We start from the raw sequence: 25,967 nt of genomic DNA, 5'->3' as shown, positions 1-25,967 counted from the left end.
AAAGTCAGCTATGTTAACAATATTGAACCTTATTTTTTTCACTTCCATGTGACAAAACTCAGACAGGATTTTTCCTTAAAACAATGAGTTGGCCACACAATTGCCAATCAAATGTAGGTTGTTGATTAAAAACTTTAGGTTAAGGGTAGGCAACCTTTCAGGGGTAGCATGCCCATAAACAATATTTGTTAACGGAAATGACTTAACATGCCAACATTTTTGTGACTTATAGTGGTTGGTACTAACTGACATTTCATACAAAAAACTCAAAATACAATACAACAAAAGAAAACATAAAGTCCAAGAAAACAGTAAGATCAGAAATTTTGTAGAATTTAGTGTACAATGTATTTATGCTCAAATTAAACAAAAACAATGACACAACTGACAGAGTAGGGCAATAAAAAATGTCCCAAAGTACACAAGTATTTTAAAGTACCAATGAACAAATAGCACTTAAATCATAACAAAACAAAAGATTTATTACTAAGACAGAATATATTCTTTAAAAGTTTGCTTGCATTATATAAAGTAGCTAACAGTGGTAGTGCATTGCATTAAAAAATTAAATATTTTTATTGCATATTGTATATGATATTGCACAATTACAAAAAATAAAGATTTTGGCAACTGAAGAAAGTACATTAATAAGAGTAAAGAATATTGCAATACAAACAGAGCAAAGAAACACTTTTGTCAGTTCAAAGTTAGTTGCTTTTTAATAGTATTGGGACACAAACACTGCTTGTGCTACTGTAAATTCTTGTTAGTAGCAAGTCCAATTTGTTAAATAGTTAGAATCTTTTTTACTAATGATCGGTTACAGTTTGAGATGCAGTAAGCAATAAAACAAAATTTGCAATGTAATGAAATTTTCTGAAAATAGAAAATAGTGATTATTTAATCGATTTGAGGAATTTCCTGGAGGAATTTCTGACATCGGATAGTATACGTGTGAAATATTATTTTCTGTCACTTCAACAATGTTTATTCCAGATTGTTGATTACCAAGTTGACAACCGATTGCCGATGAAACCACAACTCGAATCTGCATACAAAAGTTTGGATATCCACACACACATACGCTTTAGCAGACTTCCTACCAAGCAGGGGAAAAATATCATTTTTTATTTTCACCAACAAAAAAAATAAATTAGCTTTAAAACATAAAAAAACTGTTTAAAAAAATCATCAAAAAAAACTTTTTGTAAAAACTTGTCCCTTTAGAAGAAACAAACCAATCAGAAATTTTTGTTTTGGAACCATTTAAGTCTGTCTTGTCTTTGCTTATCACATTTTGATCTTACTGTGTGTTCAGTTCCATCTTCATTAGTTCTGCTCCATTCCCCACCAGCTTCCCGATGGTAGTGGCCATGAAAAACTGTTTTTATTCCAGCATCAGCAAATTTGTTTAACAATAAAACCCGATCAGCTTTTTTGATGGAAAAATAATTGTCTTCTTCATCAACATTGTCCAGAAACAATGGGATGTGCATGAACAGAACTACATGCTTCGCCAAACTGTTTTGGGCCCTGCAAAAAATATAAATTACTTATCTTAAAGTACACATGCATGTGTTGGCAGGGACCAAAATGTGTTGTTATTGTTGTTGTAAAATAATAATACAGACAATTGCAATTACCCGGTTTTGTATGCACTTAATTAGGCACAGTTTTTATTCTTAGCACACTTTCGAGCATTTATATTAAGATGTTGATGCTTACATTTAATAACCACTCACATAAAGCCAGAAAGTACAACATGTACCTCATATATTGCAAAACTGACCTAGATATTGCATGTACTTACATTGACAACCTATGTAAAACATGCACCCACTATATTTTAGTTTCACAGTTCATGTTTACAAACTTTAGTAGGGTATATACACTATATTTAGTATGTAAGCACACAATGTATCTGATACTAATGGTAGACACAACGTTTAACGTTCTTAAGACCCCTTTATAGGATCTTTTATTACAGATATCTTACTTTTGAAGTGCAGAGGTGAACCAGGTTTGTTGAGCAGCTGATCTTTCTGGTGTTAATGAGTCGTTAAATAAATATTGGGAATCAATAACGATGTAAAACACTCCCCCAACCCAAAACGTGTAATATTCATCTCCAAATTCCTGGTTGTAAATATCTCGTGTCTCATTGGTTGGAACATCGCCTACATCATGGTTGCCACTAGCAATGAATATTGGGATATTCTTATTAGTTTGAGAGAATGAAGCTTGAGCTGATGCATATTGTTCATCTCGATACTGCTGGCCTAAAATACAATTTTGTTTGTTCTATTATAACTATACTACTGCATTTGTAGTTTAACCTGCTATTATTAAAACTGCATTGCAGATAAATTGAGTTTGAGGCACAGACAATTTGGCAAGTATCTATGCAATTAAGCAGGGTATGCCATTATTTGCCATCAGTATTCACAATAGATGTTGGCAACATAGGTCATAATTTGCTATGGGTTCATTTTTATCTTTTGTATAGTCCAAAACATTTTCTCAGAACTAGATCAACACAGCAAAAAATACAGTGTGGCATCACACTGCCAAACCAATGTAGACTTAGTGTAATCAATAATGTGTACATCACACAAGATTAAAGCACTTTAAAGGTTTCAGAATCAGCATCAACATTGTAAATAAATCCTGTGACAATGTCTTGAAATGAATAGCATCATCTCTAGGCATTAAATCTTTGCTCCCTTAAAACTTATTAGAAACATTAAACTGTGCCACCTTGAAACTCAATTTAATACTTGAATCAATCCAACAAAGCAGTGAAATTCTGTTCTATTATGTTGTTAATGCATATAACATATGCGTAACTAACCAATGGCATTTTCAACAAATCATAGGCTGTGGAAAAATAGTCTGTGATTAACCGGATTTTTCAATACATTGAAAATTAATAACATGTTGTTTTAACCCACACAAAAAACTGTCAATCATTGTGAATAACAATTGGCATGTATAAAAGGTTAGGAATTTAACATTATGTTTTGAACAAAGCTTGCATTGTTTCTTGATTTAGGGGGCTTGGTAAACCTTTGTAATAAACAAGATAACATTGTAATAAACTCTGTGTAAGGTCATAAAGCCGGGTAATAGTTTTCTATCTCTGGTTTAACTCCTTAGCCCTGATTACATGAATGATTAGATTTTCTAAAAATAAGATTTACCTGGAAAAGCATTTAAAATGTCACCACCGAGGAACACAAATTTGGGCAAAGGATCTAGTTTATTGATACCACTGACTGCTTGATTCATTAGTTCAATTTCTTGATCCCATTGGCTGCCTGCAATGTACATGAAAACATATTGTCAAGATTTATTACAAGGGGAGCATTTTGGATGGTGCTGCTGGAGTAAAACCCTCCAGTGGTGATATTATTACTGAAAAAATATTGATGATATTATCAACTTTGCACTTACCATTTCCTTCTTGTTCAACTTGGTTAATGAGTCCTGGTTGTGGATCAGTAGCAAATACAAAAGTATAGGATCCGTTCCAAGTCCCTTCTGTTTCTGTAAATTAAATGCACATTATACCTCAGCTAAATTGTAAAATGTGCATTGAAGAATTGTTGAAATAAAACAATTTAAACCAACTTTTAAAAATTCCTATTCAAGTTCATGATTTCACCAAATTTAAATCAATTGATAAAAATGGAAGAGGACCCAAACTTAGTTAGTGTTGTTCAACTGACCTTCAGAATAATTTTCAACCAAATGATTTCTAGCCTTGATAAAACAACTTGTTGAAGCTGATGGATTTGACATTATAACTTTACAACAAAAAACTGTAACTACACATAGTTGCAGCACTAAGTTTGGAGCACAAACAATCATCTTGTGTCTACAAAACTACAACGCACACACCAAATGCTAACTAAACTACACCATGCAGCTGTATTAGTAAAAACATATAAGTAAGCAACATTGCACATGCAATTTAGAAAAATCCATTGTTTTATTCTAACATTAATTTAATCTGGGCCATATAGAAAAATGATATGTGAAGTAAACATGTAATCAAAAAATATTTTGTACATATGAGATCGAGAGCTGTTATGATTATTGTTGTTATTTCTTATTTAAAAATATAAACAGCAAAAAATAGTAACAAATCATATAGCACAAGTTAACAGGCAAGACCAATTATTTGTAAGCAGAAAACTTTCCATATTTTCTTTTCACATAATATGGTAAGAAATGCACTAACTTCACAAAACAAATAAATCTGGAAACACTCAGAACAATATCACACTAGTTAAACACATAATCCGTTTAATTGCATAGGGATGGACTTTGAACCAAGTATGCGATAAACCAGAATGGTTTTCTATGTGATGATCGCACAGTTCCATGATTTCAAAACCTAGGGTTCGTAGCAAGAGGTCGCAAGATCTGCTTATAGATTAACGTGACATGGCGAAAAATGTGAGAAAAAGCAAAGATGAAAAGTGAAGAGATGACGCTTTCACCTCAAAAGCTGTGTCACATATGTCCTGGGCCGGTGCTTTAACCCGCGTATGACTAGCCGACTGTGCAAATAGGCCTACTGTTGGGGAAAGTCACGTCACATTTTGCGCTGCTGTGTGAGCATAAATGTAATTTTGAGAGCGCAATTACATCTCTTCCGGATTACTAAAAAGGGAGAAAGCATGTTTCCGTTGTGCCATCACAATTCGATTTTAGTTTAGGACGTAGCCTATAAATTAACGCTGCTATAACCAGGTACATAGGCGCCGAGTTTTACAAAAATGCAAGGTTGTAGGGAGGTGTTTATTCGAGGTACATCGTAATAGAATAACACAATGAGCGAATACGCCGCATAAGACGAGAGTCAGAGAATGAAGGCAATCTGTCCCACACGATAACGGAAGTGAGAGAGGCCGCTACATGACCCCCCTCCAGAAACGGTCATTATTAAATTAACACATTAAAAATTAACACGACGGAGTGCGAATTTGACGCGTGCGCGTGTGTTGACCCGAAGGTAAAGTTTCTAGCTGGTGACCTGGTGGATCCGCCAGGGCAGGAACGGGTTCGGGTGGAAGCGGACCGGGTGGTGCTGAAACATGCGATTCCTTCTCGGATGGCACCGGTTGTGTCGGCGTTGGTTGGTGCGCGGAATTGGGAGGGTGACCACGGGGTGGGGGTTGCGCCACTTGTACCGGCTGCGTGAGGTCGACATGCGCTGGCTTGAGACGGTCGATGGAAACGAGTTGGTTGCTTTCGCCGATGGCAAGCGTGAAACCCTTGCTTCCTCGATCAATGCCGCGAAAAGGGCCATCGTAAGGTGGCGTAAGCGGGGGTCTGTGGCCTTCTTTCCGTACGAAAACGTACGGAGTGGAGGCCAATGCTGCGGGGACCGTTGTGCGGACAGGACCGTGGCGTGACATTGGAGTCGGTACAAGTTGACGCACCGTAGCCCTTAACGATGGAAGAACCGTTTGGGGTGAAGGCTGTGATGTTCTTGGCGGAAAAAATCGCCTGGAACGGTGATGGCAGATCCGTAAACAAGTTCGGCCGATGAAGGCTGCAGGTCTTCCTTTGGAGCTGTGCGGATTCCAAGCATAACCCATGGTAGTTCGTCGACCCAATTGGGGCCCGTTAGACGTGCCATGAGTGCACTTTTTATGTGGCGATGAAACCGTTCCGCCAGGCCATTAGCTTACGGATGGAACGAGGTTGTGCGGTGCAGTTGAATGCCAAGAAGCTGGGTGAAAACCGTCTATAGATCGGAGATAAACTGGGGGCCGCGATCTGATGATATGTCAGCAGGAACCCCAAAACGGGATACCCAATGGAAAGCAAATGCGCGTACACACGTTATGGCGGTAGAATCAGGCATAGGAATTGCTTATGGCCAACGAGTAAAACGGTCGACCAAGGCAAGGAGGTATCTGTTTCCCTGCGAAGCGGTCCAACAATGTCGACGTTGAGATGCTGAAAGCGTGCATAGCAGGGCGGGTAGCTTGCTAAAGGCGCACGGAAGTGGTGTTGGACTTTTGCCTTTTGAAAGCGGACACACCGTTTTGCCCAAAGGCCAACTTGGCGTTTTAGCCGTGCCAAACAAACGACAAGTGAAGCGCCAAGTTTGCGTGTTGACCGTATGGATGGGTGCGAAAGACCGTGTATAATGTCAAAAACTTTGCGTTGCCATGATGTTGGGACAATTGGACGAGGCGATCCAGAGGAAACGTCACAAAGGATTGTAATTCCAGATGGATCAATCTGTATGTCCTCTAGCTTAAGGTTAGTGACAGCGTTAAGATATGCTTAAACCTCCGGAGCGACCTGCGCAGCTGCCAGTTGGCGTGCTGACCACGGAGCGGACACTTTGGTGAAAGCAAAGGTCAGAGGCTTGTGATCGGTATAGGCGGTAAACACGCGACCTTCCAAAAAATAGCGAAAATGACGAATGGCGAGATGCAAGGCGAGCAGTTCCCTGTCAAAAGCGCTGTATTTGAGCTTCGGCGGTCGCAGACGTTTTCTAAAAAATGCCAATGGTCGCCAGGCATTATTGATAAATTGCTGGAGAACAGCCCCGATTGAATGCTGTGATGCATCGCCAGTCACAGCAGTCGGTGCATCAGGCAAGGGATGGTGCAACAGCGTGGGGTTCGCTAGGGCGGTTTTTGCCTCCGAGAAAGCCAAGTCTAAGCTGACACTCCAAAGCAACGTTGTAGGATTACCCTTGAGTGCCTCATAAATAGGAGTCATAATGCGTACAGCGCCAGGAATGAAACGGTGGTAAAAGTTTACCAAACCTGCAAACTCCTGAAGGCCTTTGACAGTGGTGGCGCGCGGAAAACTTTGAATAGCCTCGACTTTGTTAGAAAGGGGCCGGGCGCAGGTACTGTCAACGCGATGCCCCAGAAAATCAATTTGCACTTTCCCAGGTTGATGATGAAGGCCATGGTCGGAAAGCTGTTTGAAAAGCCTACTCGGCGCCTATGACCAGGAATACTATTTACACAGAATTCGGATCAACACATACCTGTTAATTGCATAGAAACACTGGTCAGACACCTTTCCATTCGTTGAACACTTTGACATTTAGATTTATTTTTATTTAAAAACTTCTGAACCTGTTTCGAATAGTGGGATTGAAGTTATTAAGATAAACTTATGACCACGGTATATGACCGACGTGCCCATCTGGTGGCTGTTATAGGCCTAGATGAAAAGCAATCGATATTTTAGAACTGAGTGTGTGTGTCGTTCGTTTCCAGAGTACCATTCTTCGGGCAGACATGATATAGTTTATTAAATTGAGTGAAGTGTAGCCTGCATTATCTGTCTGGAAATTAAACCTAATGCCAATGTCGTTTGATTTGTCCTACTACCATTCCCTAATCAACTAGTGTTTGTATAACATCACGTCAGAATCAGTTGCCAAAAAGGGTTCGAATTCAATTTCATAATTCGTTTGCCCAAAGTTGTCTCTGTGTTGTTTTTGGATTGAGCAGATTTGTGATATTAACACAACTACCAAGGGTATGGCGCAAGATTTGCTAGTGGGAAACACGTTTATTTTCAGGTAGATTAAGGCAAAGTGCGGCCCACGCCTGTTGTTTTTGTGTTAAATTTTTGTTTCAAACCTCTGAAATAAGGGATGTGGTCCCACTTGAAAAATCGCTTCAAAGTACAGTGCTCCAATATGTTTCCAATCTATGTTCTAATCTAGCAAAAACCATGTGAGGTAGCTGTTCATAGAATACCATTTAAGTATTTTTTTGCATTTTTATATGACCACGTTAGTTATTGCAGTTCCGCATTTTTAATCAACCTTTTTTGCGAGTTTGCTTTGTAAACATTTTTATCATTGTCATCATACGGAAAAACGTGTTGACAATCAAATGCAACATCTGGTTTATTGCTGCAGTATCACGTGTATCAGAATTGAAAATGCAACATTGCAGTGAAAGTGGAACATGTTTGTTTTAAACACTCATGATTTGGCAAGTAGTAATTACATCATGACTAGGCACAAGCCACAATTCATGTAGGATCAAACAGCTTGACAAAACAAAAAAATACTATGGAAAGTAAATGTTTTACAAGGCAATGACAAAACGTCGCTTTTAACAACACTTAGGATGCCTGGATTACGAAGTTGTCTATAATCAGTCTGACAGCATTCGAAAACCAATTCTCACGAACATCGGGAATGCGATTTAACAATTCGTCGACCTGCTGTAGAACATGGTGAATCGCAGTATTTCCCTGAAGTGCTTGGGGCAGAATATTCACCGTGGGTTTCTGGGGCTCATGCAAAAATGGGATCACTATAATCTGGGGGCTCGCTTGGGTGGTCGGTGGCAAAATTTGAGTAAGCTGAACAAACAGTAGGATTTTGTCTTTGATCAGTACAGAGGGCATTCCGAACGGAGCAATAGAAACCCTTGGTGGAGACGTAAGACCTATGTTCATCGACCACTTTGCGTTCGGCCCTGATCCACGTGCTCCACTAAGCTCCATTCTCATCAGCTGAATGAAATCCTTCAAAATGCGAGCGGGAGCACAAATCATTGTGAAGAAAGATTTCATTGCATTGAAACGATATGGGGAACACGATACTCGCATGTTGAAATATTCCTCGAGATATACAAGATCGTCTGGATTCCAGCTTTCAATTTGTTGTCCTATTTGCACGGGTTGGATTTTCAACACTAATTGCTGAAAGGTTTGCGGGTGGGGCTTGCAAATAAACTGCAGAGATCTAGTGGCAAAGGAGGACGCTAGAGAGCCATCAGCTCCATCCACGGGAATAATTGTAATATCGCTGCTTGCACCTTTAATGCAACGATCGAGGTTGCGACGTACCATGGTGGTTCCTAAGAACTGTTCAAGCGCACACGGAGTGAATGACTGATTATGGTTGCGTCGATTTTGGATCATCCCAGGGCTGCACATCATTTCTAGAGCATTGTGTGGCAACAGAGTGCAACTCGCACCCGACCACGCGGAGTATTTGATGTCTTGCAATCCATATGTATCTGACGTCAAGGTTCCTGGTGGAGCAGGTGCTGGAGAAGGTGGATTGTCCTTTTCCATATCGGAGCGATGCCGGACGTCTTTGGGGTCTTTAAACCGAGCCAGGAACGTTGTGAGGCCTGGAATCGGGACGAAGTGGTGCTTTATCTTGGCATAATCAAACTGCGAAAATGACCCGTCCCTGATTGCGACCAAACCGTCGCTTCGAAAGTAAACATCGATGCAGTAGGTTGACAGGAATGTTATCCTTACATGAGTGGGAGTTTGAGCAATCACCGAAAAGACTTGGTCGGCAACGTTAAGTTTCGTACTCACCCCGATGAGTGGAGTGGACGGAAGTTGGGCGATCGCTTGAAGCGGCGCTGAAGTATCGAGTAGTACGTGCATGAGTTTGGAGATATCAGGGTTAATTTTAAAGGTCTCATTAAGGTAATGTCTTGTAAGGCAATGCGCGTTGCTGCTTGCTGCGTTGTCGCACCGACCGAAATGAAGTTGGTATTTCTTTTCAGGGGACCATGTGATTGTGACAAAAAAGGTCGGCGGCTTCCCGTATTTGATGGTAATCGATTTGTAATTGAAGGCATAAAGTTGAGTATCATTTCTCAGGGTACATGCAGGGTGTTTTAACTGCTCACAGAACAAGTAGTAGGGTCCATAGAGTCTTGCCACAGCACCCCAATCGGCCAAAAATGATTCCACTGGGTTTGAACCACCAGGGGAGTTTAAATTTAACCCGATTTCATAGTGGAATGTTACTTGCATAGATTCACTTTGGTGTCGTGGTGTGACTGGTTTTAACGGTGGTGCTTTCATTAAAAGTTCCACAGACCAAAACTTATTCAATCTCTCCTGAAGCCTAAATGAACACTGGAGTACAGCATCCTGCAGCAGAGCGTTAACTTCTGAGCTGACGCCCTTGACATTGGGAAGAGTTACAATCTTGCAGATAATCCCAACATCCGGGCCTTCATCTTGTGCTCCCTGGTGTTCAATTCCTGCATCCCTCAACTTTTCCATGAGTGATACAAACGGGATTCTGGCTGAGCATAGGGAGGTTATGTGAAGAAGCTCACGAGCATTTTCATCCAAAGCTTCAGAAGAGGTCAATTTTTTTCTGAAAAATACAAATACTTTAAAAACCAAAAGATTTCATGCATACCGACCTCCGAACTGTAGTATATCATAATATATTTCAGTTAATTACAAGAAAAAGCTTGACAAATTAAAGTCATTATGATGGCGGGAAAAAGTGGGGAAATGGGGATGCTCCATCCCGGGAAATCGGCCACAGTCGCGGGAAATTTTTAACTCGTTGTGTAAAAGCGAACACAAAAGTCGAAAATAAGTTTTGCGGTGGACTGGTTACATCCGGCGGTGCAACGAAACGTGACGTAACTAAAACGCTGCGACACACAGGTCAACACACAAGGTGCTGAGTGTCTTTGTTCGCATTGCGTGTGTGTGCACCAGCACAACAATACGCATTTGTTTTACGACAAGTATAGCAATGGCGCGAAACAAAAACAAGCAGCAACATGAATGAAAAAACAGAGTTAAATCCAGACGCACAATAGTGATAGTACACATCGTTGTTACGAATTTTAATCTTTACTAATCAGCTGAAGTTATTTTTAGAACTTGACAGACTAATTATTGAGTTTAAAAATATACAGCATCTCAGTGTTTCGTATTTTGAGCAACGAAAGCGCATAAATAAGTTTGGATGACTCTTTGTGTGCGAAAATTACCACGTTGGAAAGGTGAAATACGTTGCGTTAGTTTAGGATTCCTGTTGCGTATAACAACTTGGGGGATTTACCGAAAAATGGCGGGAAATTTTGGTGGCTTCCCGGAAAATTTGCATTTTTTTTCTTCTAGCCCTTGTCATTATTAAACCAAATCAAGTGATTCAAGTCAATTAAAAATTTGCTGAAGTTAACTATTATCCAGTACTTTTGCCAAACCATAAAGAATTTTGTCAAAAAACGGTTATTTTGCCACAATAAAAACAGTTTGTTATAGAAACACACAATTGTTGAATTGATACCACTAACATTTTCCAGATATCTTTACCAATATTGTTACAAAGTCAGATAGAAATAACTTTCACACTCTAACCTTTTGTTTGGTGGTTGTTCAAAATCCATGTTAAAGTCGGTTAATTTGGTGTCAAGTTGAACTAACCCAACAGCAAACAATTCGCTGCTCCTCGAGTCATTTTCCAGATTTATTTCTGATTTCACAGGCGGGGTTGTGCTTGTTTGAAGAAGGTAATATTTGTTTGTAAACCTTGTTGGACGATTCACATCAAAAACCATTACCACCACAATATAGTACATAGGATATCGTGCAATCTTTATGTACATGTGATTTTCACCAAATTCACCTGCAACAAGCAAACAAAATAGATCGGTATGACCCTTGATATTTTGACAAAGCTTTCAACATATTGCAGAAACAGAAGTTTAGATATTTTTAAGTTGTTTTTACTTATTGGTCCCTAATTTCTACAGCTTATTTTTTGTGCATAAGGCATATAGGTAACTGAAAACCATGTGTGCACTAAAAACTACAAACATTGAAATGATATAAAGTTCAACTACATCAAAATTTAAATTTTTGTTTATACTTTTACTTCTAATTATTTAATATTCAGCTATTTACGCCCAAACACTTAAAAAGTAACAGTTGGCGACAAATTTAAGGTTAACTATTTATGATTTAAATAGTGATGCACTAAACTAACTAAACTTGGCTTAGACTGAACTAAATATTTGGCAGTGATCCTAGTAGTATGAGTTGTTGGCTGTCATTGCCAGTCTAAAATTCAATGTGTCAGTGTAAAGATTTTGTAGGACATAATTAGTCAACAAATTATTCAGCCGAAACCGAATCTTTGCAAAAATTTCTTTTTCAGCCAACTAAATTTGGCAAACCTAAGCTTTGGTATGTCACTAATTTTTACCATTAATAGTCACAAAATCAAAATGTAACTTGACAGGAAACGCTGACACAATGTATGTTATATACTAGAAGCGTGACTTAGCCTTCAGGGAAGGGGACCCATAACAATACTGTTACTTACTGATTGGGTGAGTTTGGTTGTTTGCGAATGGTAAGCGATCAAGACAAACCACTGGCAAATGCTGAACAAAATTGCGACATCTGTCTTTTAATGCCATACACCGAAGTGTGGAAATCCATGTTAATATGGACAGTTGGTTCTCATTTATTTCCTTTTCAATCTAAATGTAACAAAATTTAAAAACTAGTGTTATATTTTATGACAACAATACTATTAAAGTAACACATAACTGTAGCTTATCATTATGCAGCAAAGAGTAAATAAATTTAAAACAAACTAGTAGAACATACAACATTACAACAAAACAAACTTGCTCAGGCCACAATTATTTAATGTCATGAACTGGCAAGGGCATAAATAACATAAGTGTTACTTTTGTACTGCTGACTGCATGTTCAACTAGACAAGACAAATTTGAAATTTTTAAACAACCTTGTCAAGAAGAGATTGCTCTGCTTTGTCAAGAGATGGAATGAATGCTCCAGTTTGTGGATCAACATGGATGCTTAAACAATCTTTTTCTTTGTAAGGTTCCAGCAATGGAATAAGTAGAACAGAAGACTGGCCATTGGATTTACCAGCAAAGTATGAAGGATCATTTCTAAAAAGTTATTGGGTTGTTTCATGGCAGCAAAATCTTTAGGTGACTTTTAAGCAATAAAAGATATATAGTAAAGAAATACCAATTCAGGATAACATTTTTTCCTATATGCTATCCTTAAAGTGTAGTGGTAAGTAACATTAAAATGAGATTGTAATGCAAACTACACATGATTCCAATCTATCATTGATGTAACATATTACCTGATATGTTTGTGAAGCATTTCTTTGAGTTGAATAAGTATGTGATAGGACCGAATACATATAGATTGATTGATGAGAAGCTCAAGAGAAAGATGATTAATAGTGGAGGCTGATTCCACAAGACTCACATCATCAAGGGGAACTTTAGGAATATGAATTACCTGTGGTCAAAAAAGACACATGTTAAGACCGACACAAAAAGTTTCATGATCATGACCAGGGGTGTCAAATTCGCGGCCCACGAACACTCAACAACAATTGTACAACAATTGGCGGCCGTGATGTAATTAAAACTCCTTTGCCAAATATTTGGATTTTGAAACTGCTCTAAACAGATTTTGTGTTACTGAAAAGAGTATTACCGGCCAAGTAGCCATATGCGACATACTGTTTAATGCGAAAAAACAGGTACCACAAGCGTCACAATATAGATTATGACGGCATAAACAGTTAAAACTGATCTTCACACTGTGCAGCTCAATATATGCATCCAACTTCTCTCTTCCATACCTATTTCTTTACAACCGTAATTTTAAAGCAAAAACCAGCAGGTAATTGGCGGCTGTAGGTGAAATAAGGATCTGCAATGTGGCCGTCTAGCGAAAAGGTTGTTTAAGTGTATAAAACTAGATTAAAAATCACATGCGGCCCTCAGCATAATTTCCAAACTGCAATGTGGCCCACGAACCACACGAGTTTGACACCCCTGATCATGACTACTTCATTGATTGGCAAGAACATAAAGTCCCAGACTGTAACAATACATAAGTGAGACAACAGGAATTGTCAATTTTATGGAATAAATAGAACACAAACCTGTAGTGGATTTGATGGTTTAGTAGCAGATTGTCGTATCACAATTGAAAAAGGTTTCGTTTGCTTTTTGTAAGGATTAACTCTCCAGTAAGAGAGGGTTAACTTTTGTCCTGCCTGATACTCATCAATCTGTATGAACTTTCCCCAGCGCAACTTCATCAAACGATCTGCTTGCGCTTGCAGAACCTCCAGTTTCAGTGATAGACAAAAGAAATGCAAAATATTAAAAAGATCAACCAGTGGTTTGTCATTTGCAACCAGCCTTGACTGAACAAGCTCATGAATGTAATTGACTTGTATACTATGGACAAGTGCCTTTCCATTTCCCACTTCACGATCTTCAACCAGAAAATCTAGTTTAAGTAGCCTCCAAGGGACATCAGCACCATCTCCCATTAAAGTAATTGAGGCCTTAAATTCACCTGGCACATGGAGGTGAACAACACCTTTCTCAACTTTTAACTCATTTATTTGGGGTGGTATAATTTCAGTGACCAGCCTAAACAATATGATCTGTTCGATACGTTTCAATGTCGCTTTCTTTTCTTTTGGAAGTATAGGGTCAGGGGGAATAATGCGATCCCGAATGCAGTTGGGTAGTCGTGGGTACGTGCCTGTGGTAAGAACATCAACTGCTGCTGGAACAGAGAAATTTGGTAGCCTGGCTTGGACAACCACTTGGTTTGCTAAGATATGCATCTTGTCAGCGGTGTCAACAAACAGCATTGCCTGAAAAAAATTACAAATAATTGTGAAATAATGTTGCTCGTGAATTTTCCATGATCGTATTAAAAAACAAAATATAACAGAAGCCGAAATATAGATTTCACATTTTTTACCTGTCGATCAAGGAATGATGAAATTTCACTGCATTTCACAACTTTTCCTACAGAGCTTGCCCATTTTACCAAACTTAAAAGCCTTATGAAGAGTTGTCGGGTTCTTGTAGTGAACTGAACAATTGCAATCTTTCGTTCCATATCTGTCTTACTGGGCAACAGATCTGCCATTACTGTGATATCATGGTAAGTTTTGTGGACCACAAATTCAATCAATGTGTTAAGTGGAATTGTCCCAGGTGGTGGGAGGTTCTGATTTGTATTAGCAGGCATTACTTGGTTCTGTGGAACACTCGGTTGAAGAAAGTTTGAGTTGACCTGCATATTTTGCATGGGGTGGGTCTGTTGTTGCTGCTGATGCTGCATTTGATTGACTGATGGAATATTCTGGTCAGAAAAATGCATTTGCTGATGTTGGTTAAGTTGAACCATCGAGTTTTGCATCATATGAGCCATGACCAAAGTTCCAAATTATCCAACAACAACTTGGCAGTTAACTGATTCTACTGCACATAAAAAATGCAATAAACATCAGCAAGATATTTAAATAATATTGCAAAAAGTATTTAAATAATATCAATCAAATAATCGTTGACTTAGCGACAAACGTGTACAAAAAATACAAAATGTATGTGAAAAAAAGTTTGTTTCAAATTGTGTACGTGGGTAATACGACACTGACGCCTAACGAGTCTATATTATCACATATAACCGTGAGATGTCGTATCATTTGAGAACAATCAGCCGTAATCAAAAAAGTAGACACAGCAATTCGAGTAGCGAGTTCCAAATCCCAACCTCGACTCACCGAAACTTGAAATCCACAGGCACAAACTAGAAACTACATGGGCATGGTAGAGCTACTAACACTGAGCTTCACCTTTGGCTCGACCTGGGAACTTCTGGTAGGTGGCGCAAAAGAGCATAGGCGTTTATGGTGCTGTTATAGCAATTTGGGTTTCCGGTAAGAATAATTGCTGAGTCAGCACCATAAACGCCTATGCTCTTTTGCGCCACCTACCAGAAGTTCCCAGGTCGGGCCAAAGGTGAAGCTCAGTGTTAGTAGCTCTACCCATGGGCATTGGGTACGTACAATAATCCGTAGCTTGGCGGTCTCAAGAAAAATAGTTGTCCTGTACGGTACAATACACAATTTTTACATAATCTGCTTAGCAAATGTCAAGTAAAATATAATTTTTGCCGAAGTGATTTGCAAAATCTAATAAATCAACATTCTACATGTATTAAACACGGTTATGACTTATGACGTGACACTGAATTCCGCTTTTTGTTTAAACAGCACACCGTGTGCCGCCAAACGCAAAAAACGCGACGCTTGCCGCAAACCCCGTCTGGTGTAAATTCAGCTAATCTGTTAGCAACTTTATACCTATTTCCATTTTTATACGAACATTTGCGATGACATGGTGCGTTTCTTCATGTAATGTAGATTTTGTAAGCATTTACTGATAACTTTATACCAAAGTATAAATGAACTTGCCAGTTCTCTTATTAGCCATAGTAGTTGCATTCCAGGATTCCCTAAAAGAGTGTTATTAGACGACGCCGAAATAACTATCAAGACAAATTTAAATTTCTTTTGAAACAGTTCCAATCAAACCACTTTGTAGGGTGGTTGGCGAGAACGATAAAAAACTCTTTGCCAGGCATCATTTTTTGAACAGGCGAAAAAGGCGGAAAAGTCCGATCATATCGACAATATGGCTCTGGAGTCGGGGTAAAGGTTTTGCAACCTTATCTATGGATTCGTTGTGAAAAGTGCATAATACGGTAGTATATTTTTAAGCATTCGAGCACAAAATCTGAACGATTAGGTATTACACAATATTTCCAGCAGCGTAAAATCTGGTTGTTGTTTTGCACACGGCTTTTCTTTTGCATCCTGGCAGTTCAAGTTGTCAACTAAGTTATCATCAAGTGCAGGTAAGTTCCGAACAGAAGCATGTAGATTAGAAGAAACCTTTAATAAATGTTTTTTGTTATTGACGGTGTTACAGTTAAAGTCTTTCAAGAGCAGGTTGGATAACTTGATTAGAATTATAAAGAGCGGTTACCTGCTGTTGATGGAACGAACTGAAGCAGAACTCGTAGTTGATGTAATCGTAGGGGTAGCATTTGTTACGGTACTTATAGTTTTGCTGTTGGGACATGGGTCGGCTGCATTGCTAAAAGGATAAGTGTCACACTTATTACAAGTTCCAGGGTAGGCATCACCTGATGCTATCGCTGCTGAGAGATCTGAACCTGTTAACGAAAAAAATGTCTAAGATAAGAGTAACTGTTTAGAAATGTGCAAAAACAAAAACAAATAAAAACCAATGTTAGAATGAGTTAAGATTTGTGTGAGGTTGAGTTGTATATTTTATAGTACTTTATTTAAACTGTCGTTTTCTCCAACCTTGTGGTACGATCTCTGTGGTCAAAGTCATTCCGGTATCTCCATCGTTGAGAAAATGGCAATGAACAACAACAGTACCGAGAAATTTACGTGGAAGAAAACGGATCTGAACAGCAATTAGATTTGATATGGCGGTTGATTATTTAGTGTTACTGGTATTTGTAAAGGTACCGTGGTGTCGGAAAGTAACTCACTGTAATGTTGGAAAGAGGTGGAACCCATACAACATCTCGAAACTCCCCAGCCTCAGCATAAGCTAATGTCCCTTTTCCTCCCGCCACCCATCGGTCATAGTGACCGGAAAAGTGATGAAGATTGGATGGAAGCGGTATGTTGTCGTTTGCTGGGTAATAACTTAAGGATTATGATTGCATATTACACTTATAACTAAAGATATTGATTTTTCCGAGTATAGCTCACCCTTTTTTACATTTAGACGGAAATATATAGAACAAAATATCACATTTTTCATGTCGAAGCATATATGGCCCTTAAGGACTCGAACCAACTCTGCGCTGTGTAATATGGCAGTGGTCGGCAACCGCCGGTCCGCGAGGAATTGTTACCGGGCCGTATCATTTTTTAGGTTAAATGCTATAAAACATTTTGCCCATGTATCCCGGGGATGATAAACTAATTTAAGCGTTTTTATTTCTAAATATTTGTAGTTTTTTGAAGATCGATGCGCGATAAAATTTCACTTTCAAAAACGGTTCGCAGTGCAAAAAAGTTTGCCGACCCCTGTAATAAGTTAAATACAAGGGTTTGATTTTGTTTTCGTTTTACCGTGGTTTGACAAATTTTTAGACTTTCAAGAAGAACTAACGATAGTTGAAGCGTTGATAAAAACAAGTCTGATTGTCCTGTCCGTACATCGTCCATTCCAATGTACGAAAATCAAGTGCACCTATGGGTCCGCTGTAAGGCTGAAAATTGATTATCTGCGAATAAAAACATGACCATATAAGCATTGCCTAACAAAAAATACTTTGCATTTTTATACAAAGGAGCCTAGAAAATGGTGTATAACTTTTCCGACCCAAGTTACACTTTCCCATTAGCCAATGTCTTGGGATTTGCTGGTTCGTCGGTGTTCAAATAACAAACACACATTTCAGTTATCAGTGGCCAACCTAACTTGATTTAGCATCTGAATTTACAAAATAACCCCACTTAGAAACACCATACACGGACTTGAAAGTAATTTAATCATAAACATAACTGCCAAAGTACTGCCTAGAATACACCATGTGGCCGTTTCAACAATAAGTCGATTGACAACCTGCACTGATGATGACAACAGAGATTGTCGAAACGTCTGCATGATGTATTCTATATACACCATACTTTGGTAGTTATGATTATGATTAAAAAACACCAAATTACTCTACGCAACAAATCGGTAAGTATTTCGTGCTTATGATACACTGATATTAAAGATACATATTTCATAAAGTATGTCAGCTGTGCGTCAACTTTATGCTTGCCTTACCTGAAAGTGATTGATGTGCATATGCATTGGATGGGGAAATAGGGGTGACGTATTAATAATTTGCCATTCTTGTAGAACGCCCAATTCCATTTTGTATCTAAGCAAAACAACAAATAAGATGCATTAACGTGTTCGTTAGCGGCCACGTTTATAAACAGACATTTGTTTGTTACTCAAGTAGCTTACAGTTTAACAATTCGTTAAAAAAAACTGACAGAAGCAGATCTATTTGCACTTAATCCGTCTCATGGTGTGTTGGTATTTAATAGTTGTTTGGAATTTTTTTACGTTTTAAACTTGCGTCGAATTGACACACTTTTTTTAACGTACCACTTTGCAGAGAATACACACTGTTTAAAGAAGCATTTTTTAAAATAATCTATGATAGGGGTGACTGCCTTTAATAACAAAATGTGACCGAGAATTATCTTAGCCCTGAAACATATGGGACGAGAGTTCATCACTTTGCAAAACAAATAATTCGCAGCACATTTCGTTTCAAAGTTGTATGCGGGCCTGAAATTGGGGGCCCGAACCCTTTAAAAACAAACAAATCAGGCCCTAAAGTAGGTAAAATTGCTGCAAAAGTGATACGGAGTGTAAAGTATGGCCAAATAATCTCGTATGTTAAAACTCAAGCCCGAACCCTACTTAGGCACTCCACTTAAAAAACGTTGATATAGATACACCATAACCACTTCCATTAAATACCTGTAATACTGCTCGCATGTAAAGTACTCTCGGTTTAACCCGAATGCCGGACTTAGTTCCAATATCCACTTTCCCTTGATATCTTCAGATGGAACGTTCCGGAAGTCCGATAGAAAATCTGGTCGCTTTGGCAACGTCTTGATAATTTTTGTGGACTTTTTTGGACCTTTGACGTTTATGGTAAGAAGAGTTCCGCTCCACCGCACTGCGTCTCCAACTGAAAGTTCGTCTGCGGTTTCTGCGTTTGATCGCAACTACAAAAAGAATTCATTCCATTAATATTAAAAACATTCGTGTGTCTGGGTACAACGGAAACATTTCTGACCGAAACCCAAAGGAAGGAATGGATACTATTTTCTGTGGACGAAATAAGCCTGCTTAATGCTTTCGCCGTCAAGCTGGATGCCGTATTGTTAGGGTCCAGGGGTGCACGACCTTTTTGCTAGAACGGCTGCATCGCAGATTTTTATTTCACCAACGGCCGCCATTTACCTGATTATTTTTGCTTTAAAATTACTGATGTAAGGAAATTGGTTTATATCATATATATAAACCATCTAATGCAGTGGTTCCCAACCTGTTTGTAGTCACGGACCCCTTTAATAAATTTTATAGGTCCGCGGACCCCCTAAGTAATTTAGTCTTGTTATGTTTTTGTTTCCTGCATTATACTTTGCTTTTGGGGGAGAATTTTAATTAACGTTCACAGTCAATCTCAAGGTCGTGAGTTCGTTCCTCACTCGGGGCACCAGCAATGTTGCGACCTATTATCTAACAGTTTATTCGATTAATGTGTGAGCTAATCGGGCTGTCAACTGATTGTTACTACCTATTGAAAATAGATCGCTCGTGAGTTCTTATTTTACCGCTGTGAAGAGTCAAACCTTTGATCACGTCTGTAACAAGGCACAACTGCTTTCTGATTACTATAGGATGTATATACAAAATGTTAATTCGATATTAGATTCGATACACGTTAGATATGATTGTTACACGAAAAGGATGAGACACAACGAGAACTGCCCTTCAGCAGCAAAGCAACAGATTATATACACCAAAAATGCCTTTTGCAAGGCCTCACAAAAATGTCGGTATAGCTTGGGAAATCGTGCGATCTTTAACAAAGAGATTACTTAGAGAAATAGCGATCTCCTCCACTTAAAGAGGTGTGAGCGACTGAGAGAAATAAGGAAACTAGCGGACATAAAACAAGAGAACGGCCTGGTCAGCTATAAGCAGCGAAGCGTAAAAGCACCGTACGAAGGCTAAATATGGTAGCGTCCGAAGCTGTTATGACGTCATCAAACTGTCATTTTGGCATAAATGCCCTGTTACCAAATGTAACAGTCAGTCAATGCAACAAAGAAATACAGTTCCTGGTGTACAATACCTGAAACAAAGCACTACACACCATAAGTTATATTGTTCATGTGTGTTGTGATGAAACAATGGAGGTAACAATCATACAAAAAGTTTTCTTGATCCAAAGGTTAAATAGCAGTTTGCACTTGTATGCAGGATTGTAAAAACGGTTTGGAAACTTAAAAATATTGTACTGTTAGTTAATGGTACTGTTTGCCTTCACAGACCCCCTAAAACCATCTCACGGACCCCTTGGGGGTCCGCGAACCCCAGGTTGGGAACCACTGATCTAATGGCACCCAAAAAGCACGGATTTTGCTGTACAGTATGAAGATCAGTCTTAAGTGTTTATGATGTCATAATGTATACTGTGATGCTTGTGGTACCTGTTTTGTTTCCATTGTTAGCACACAATAGACATACAAAAAGTCTGACGTATATGGCTACTAGGCTGGTAATACTCTTTCTAGTACCACAAAAACTGTTTGGAGCAGTTTAAAACTCAACCTATTTAGTAAAAGAGTTTTATTTGCGTCACGGCCGCCAGTACATATATTTTACCAAACATGTTCACGGCCGCAGGTTGTGCACCCCTGTGTTAGACAATTGTAACCAGTCCTGCAGTACTTGATTTCGGTTTAATTCAACAAGTTGGACCTTAGGATTGCAGCAATGTTTAAACACAGGGGCCTAAAATGAAATCACGTCTCCGAGCCTTGCGGTTGCGCTAAAACTCTTTGTTGATTTGTTGACGATATATATCTATGATTATTCTGGTTGCGAACAGAAGGACTTTGGCAAGAAATACATGTTTTAAATAAATGCATAAAATACATTCAAAAGCATGTAAGTAAAACAAGTTTTGAAGAAACGACTCACTCACCATGTATTTGCCCGGTCTGCTGCAAATAACCAACCAATCACAACGTTGCGACGGCATTAGGAAAGTTTTGTTCAATCTTTGTTTCCTCGCTTCATCCAAGTAAACTCCATCAATAGCAATCTCATAAACTTCGCACGCAGGTTTGCCACTAGAGGCGTCAATCAATTCAATTTCGAGGGTGGGACCTCCACCAGCATTTGCCAGTCTGTATTACCGAAACAAATAACCACTTTACTTCAAAAACCGCATTGCACTTGTAACTGCGCTTCCGAGTGTGGTATTGAAACAAGCAATTGGCTATGTTGAGATTTTTTTTTACATTAACTTTTATCTATAAACATGCAAATCGTACTTGTAAGAACATGCAAATCGTACTTGAAGAATTTGTTTTTAGTTTTGAACAATTTGCTAACAGTTAACATCAATAAGCGCAGAACAAATACAACTACATACGCCTACATTCGATTTACCTAAATCTTTTAACTTGACCAGTCGTGATGTTTAGGACTGGTTCGATTTTCTCGTTTGTTGTAAAATAATCGACGCCGTTGTTATCGTTTTCCATCCACTGTCTGAATGTTCCACCAGTTGACACATTGTACCGATTTAAACTAGGGAAGCATAAGAGCGGAAATAAGAAAAACAAATACCAAATTTAATAATGTAAATAACGGCCCAAATGGACGTAAAGAGCGACATGCTTGTTCGAACGTTTCGGCAAATGCTCATGACATGATCAGTGATATGAAGGCCATATCAGTTATATCCGTTTATATTTACTTGAACCACGTAATAGATTGATAAAAAAGGCGCGAAACAAGCCTCGCGTAATAACGATAGATAAAAAAGGTCCTTGATTTTCATCATTAAACTTTTGAACAGAAACGTATACATAGTGTTTCAAACTACCAAATTACTGGCGAAATAAGACCGATAAAGCTATTGTGGCTACATATTGTGTTGTAAGCTGTAATAACAACAGGTTACACTCCTTACTCGTCAGTTAAATCGCCAACTTGATCTTGAATGCGGGTAAATTTAAACATTCGTGGAATATTCGAATAGAGGAGAAGCGGTTGAAACAAAAGTTGAACATCGTGCTCACAATTGAGCGGACAGGACACCGACTTGAGTGTTTTACTCAAACTTGAAATTTCGTCCTCAATTATTATAAAACCAGCCAATCCACCATGGACCTAAATAGTGAAAAAGTTTCTGTGAATCAAGATTAAATAGATGCATATTGTATCAACATTTTTTAGCTCTTCCAGCAGTCTTTATTATAATATGTCCCATAGTATGTGATAATTAACCAATGCTTGTATATATAGTGAACGGAATTCTAATTTAAATAAATGTTACTTTGACATTTTTTAGACGTTAAAATTTGTCGACGTTATTGCGGTTGCTGCAGCCTTTGCTACAACGTTGTAACTTAATGTTATTTGTTTCTAAATTCTGTACTACCAAATTTTTGCGAGGGCCAAACAGAGCAATTAAAGCAAATCCAGTCCTTATTAGCTTGCGCAAAAAGTCGGTAGCTATACTTTAGGTGCTAAAACCCAGGAAAAATACGTTCGTTTCAAAAGTCAGTCAACCCACCTGAAGTAAACTTGACCCATGTTTATGGGCGTGGTACCAATAACTACCAGAAGGATGCAGTGGCTCAATGTAATATTTGTAGTTGAATTCCTGTCCAGGGTGAAGGTGTATAAAAACGTTGTCACTTGGCGCCTGACAACAATAAGTCTTATTTGTTTGAAAAGAATAAAACAAATAAATAAAACACATGAAGAATCGGTTCCATGTACACGGTGGTTCACCTACGTTGCCTAGTCTACCTTGCTTGATATATGGAGGCCATGTGTATGAAGATTTGTACTATTGGGAAATTGCTGTTTGTTGTGGCCGAATTCGGGATTCGGATACGTCAGTTTGTTTACCTGTAAATACAAAATATTTTGAGTTTTTGTGATTAACTTTTGGACACTAAACGTGATGCATATCGAGTGTTGAAGATAAACTGTGTGGAAAAAAGCCATTTTGCAGCATATAACACTAAACTATAGCGGTGATGACGTAAGAACCACAACAGGCTCGACTCTTGCACATGGGGCTGTAAATAATTACGCGAGCACTAATTGCTTCCAACATGATCACTGACACCCACGGGTTATAAATTGTGCTATACTATCTATCGAAATATTTGACCAAGATGTTTGGTCTTCATTGCACAAGTCCGACAAAAACATTTCTCCAAACTTTTAAAATACAAATTAAAAATTGGCCACTTCGTGTTGGCCAAAGCAAAATCAACAAAATACCTATCTAATCAAAAAACAAACTAAATAAAACCGGATTTGGATTCGCTTTCAATCTTACCAATCTAACTTTGACATGATCTCCTTGCCTGAGGCTCCAAGTAGGACCGACGACAGACCCATTATACATTCGCCGTCTCAATGTCAACCAATCCACATTAAAATCGCCGACATCCACAGTTAGTGTTAATGTGAGGCTTCCGTTTGTGGAACGAATCTGACGCGGTTGCTCCAAATATTCACCTCCTGGAAATACATCATTAAACTTTGGGAAGAAATTATTTAAAAAAAAAAAATTTTTATGAAATATTTGAATAATTGTCACTATTTTCAACTCACCTTTTAACCTACACGGATGAGTAAAGTTGCATTTGAATTCGCCGATTGACGTCACAGTCAAAACACCAATCAGGACAAAAACAATAATCACGTGTTTATTCATTCTATATTGCAATAACAGGGTATAAACTACCTTGAAAAAAATCTCGCTGTTGTAGCATTGCAGTTGTGGCTGGCACAACATGAACTTTATTTTGTTTTAATAAACTTCGCATTTGATGCCATGTCACTTTGACACATAAACTCCAATACAAATTTGATCTTTCAACTTCTATTTTTTGCTAAAAAAACTTATTTGTCTTCCTTTGCTGAAAAACTTAACTGTAACATACACTTGTCAGTTTGTCCCTAATGAACGTTAAAAGCGCAAATGTAACGCTCATGTAGAAAAATAACTTCTTTGTGACGCCATCTTGCTCCTTTTCTATAAAAAACTAGTTTGCAAAGAATCGTTTGAATTCGTTGCTGGAAAATGTCCAAACGTTACATTGGTGCATGCTTAAAACGCCCATGAGGCAGTTTACGCAAAAAGGTCATGCTGGGGCGCAGGAGATTACGAAGAATTTTGGAAAACGATTTTGTGAAATTGCCATGTACTGCACGTTAGTAAAACACGATACATCCGCTTGAGTTATTACATAGGTTAGTGGTGTTTAGCCGGTGGATCACCGTGAAAGATTACAGATGTTCCGCATGGAAATTAGTAGTTTGACTATTCCATTGAACAGCGTTTGAAAATGCTATTTTTTTCACAATGGGTGTACATTACTATTTTTTAAGAACTTATTCATCCACTTTCATCAGTTTTATTGTCCTGTTACGATTTGCTTCATTTATTGTTCTGCATGTAATAATTAGACTCGTTGTGTAAAATTAAGACTGTAATTGCGTTGGTTTTCCGCAAGATTATTTTGATGCATTAAGTGTTCCACGGCTCAAACAACGTTGAAAACACTGGCATAGGTCATAATTCGACCACAAGGAAATGGAATTTGGTGCCAAACTAGGTGTGGGCAACTGCACGGCTTCTTGTGGTCGAGTTTTTATTACTACTTGAACCTTATTTGGTCTATATAGGCTATTTTTCCAGGATAGGACAAACGGTTAAACGTTAAACTTATATTTTTTTTAAAATGATGTCGTTTTGCAAGTTTGCGGACCATCTTTGTTCTAAAGTAAAAAACTACCTCACGTTCACTAACAACTAAACTTAAGCAGTAACAACTTTGAAAAAAAATTGCTAACCCAGAACGTTTATTTATTTATTCGATATAAAGTATGCAGCATATACTTATATATTTTGATATGATGGCGGTTATATGTTCCACTACAGTTTTCAGTTATCAGTTTTATTGCGTTTTGTGCATTATTGTGCTAACAATAAAAACATGTGAAAAATGATTAATCGCTTTGCTTCTTTTTGTGTCGTTGACAGTATGTGTTACACTTGGCCAAACATACACCACATTCCGCATGACCACAAATTGTACAGAATCTGGTTTGTTTTGCAACAATTTGTCATGCGTTACAATTATGTTCTGCAAAATGTTGTCATGGGAAAAGCTGCAGTCGCCTCGGCGATAGACTGAAACTTGTCGTGGAAGTATATTGTGGCGCCATCTTTCTTTTTTGGGGACAATCTTTAGATTGCAGAAGTGTTTCTGAACTTTTTTGAGGTACAGCACAACAGAGGACAAAAAATAAAGTACATATTGACTCAACTTACAAGCGTTACAATTGGGCACTATCGGCTATGTAACGATCAAATTAAAATTACATACTCTTAAAAAAGTGCTTTCGGCAGCACCCTTTAAAAATGAAAATGACACCCAAGTTTTGACAACCCGCCTAATAACCACCAGTCTAGGG

General features: G+C 38.4%; 3 protein-coding genes across 3 annotated transcripts; all 3 read right to left on the bottom strand.

Annotated features, from left to right (window-relative positions):
• Window positions 1–307: 307 nt before the first annotated feature.
• LOC145229965 (serine/threonine-protein phosphatase CPPED1-like) lies at window positions 308–3,972 on the bottom strand. The gene is made up of 6 exons (XM_080095317.1): window positions 3,729–3,972; window positions 3,454–3,546; window positions 3,201–3,317; window positions 1,997–2,279; window positions 1,308–1,533; window positions 308–1,048 (listed from the first exon to the last, which is right to left on the bottom strand). Exons 1-6 carry the CDS (start codon window positions 3,868–3,870, stop codon window positions 821–823), a joined length of 1,089 nt encoding a protein of 362 aa, XP_079951443.1. The 5' UTR covers window positions 3,871–3,972; the 3' UTR covers window positions 308–820.
• A 3,913-nt stretch (window positions 3,973–7,885) lies between these two features.
• Window positions 7,886–15,080, bottom strand: LOC145227343 (mediator of RNA polymerase II transcription subunit 14-like). Its single transcript, XM_080092355.1, has 7 exons — window positions 14,572–15,080; window positions 13,733–14,461; window positions 12,917–13,077; window positions 12,545–12,713; window positions 12,113–12,272; window positions 11,146–11,413; window positions 7,886–10,141 (listed from the first exon to the last, which is right to left on the bottom strand). Exons 1-7 carry the CDS (start codon window positions 15,025–15,027, stop codon window positions 8,125–8,127), a joined length of 3,960 nt encoding a protein of 1,319 aa, XP_079948481.1. The 5' UTR covers window positions 15,028–15,080; the 3' UTR covers window positions 7,886–8,124.
• Window position 15,081: 1 nt separating this feature from the next.
• On the bottom strand, window positions 15,082–24,278 carry LOC145227359 (laccase-like). The gene is made up of 14 exons (XM_080092356.1): window positions 24,099–24,278; window positions 23,821–24,005; window positions 23,280–23,381; window positions 23,041–23,172; window positions 22,435–22,634; window positions 21,909–22,049; window positions 21,439–21,643; window positions 19,194–19,447; window positions 18,483–18,579; window positions 17,817–17,931; window positions 17,185–17,333; window positions 16,991–17,096; window positions 16,647–16,836; window positions 15,082–16,552 (listed from the first exon to the last, which is right to left on the bottom strand). The coding sequence occupies exons 1-14, from the start codon at window positions 24,199–24,201 to the stop codon at window positions 16,495–16,497; spliced, it is 2,037 nt and encodes a 678-aa protein (XP_079948482.1). The 5' UTR covers window positions 24,202–24,278; the 3' UTR covers window positions 15,082–16,494.
• Window positions 24,279–25,967: the final 1,689 nt, after the last annotated feature.

This window comes from Phallusia mammillata, chromosome 1 (assembly GCF_965637545.1).
Source record: "Phallusia mammillata chromosome 1, kaPhaMamm4.hap1.1, whole genome shotgun sequence".
In the NCBI taxonomy this organism is placed as follows: domain Eukaryota; kingdom Metazoa; phylum Chordata; class Ascidiacea; order Phlebobranchia; family Ascidiidae; genus Phallusia; species Phallusia mammillata.
This window is presented reverse-complemented; position numbering and strand designations above follow the sequence as displayed.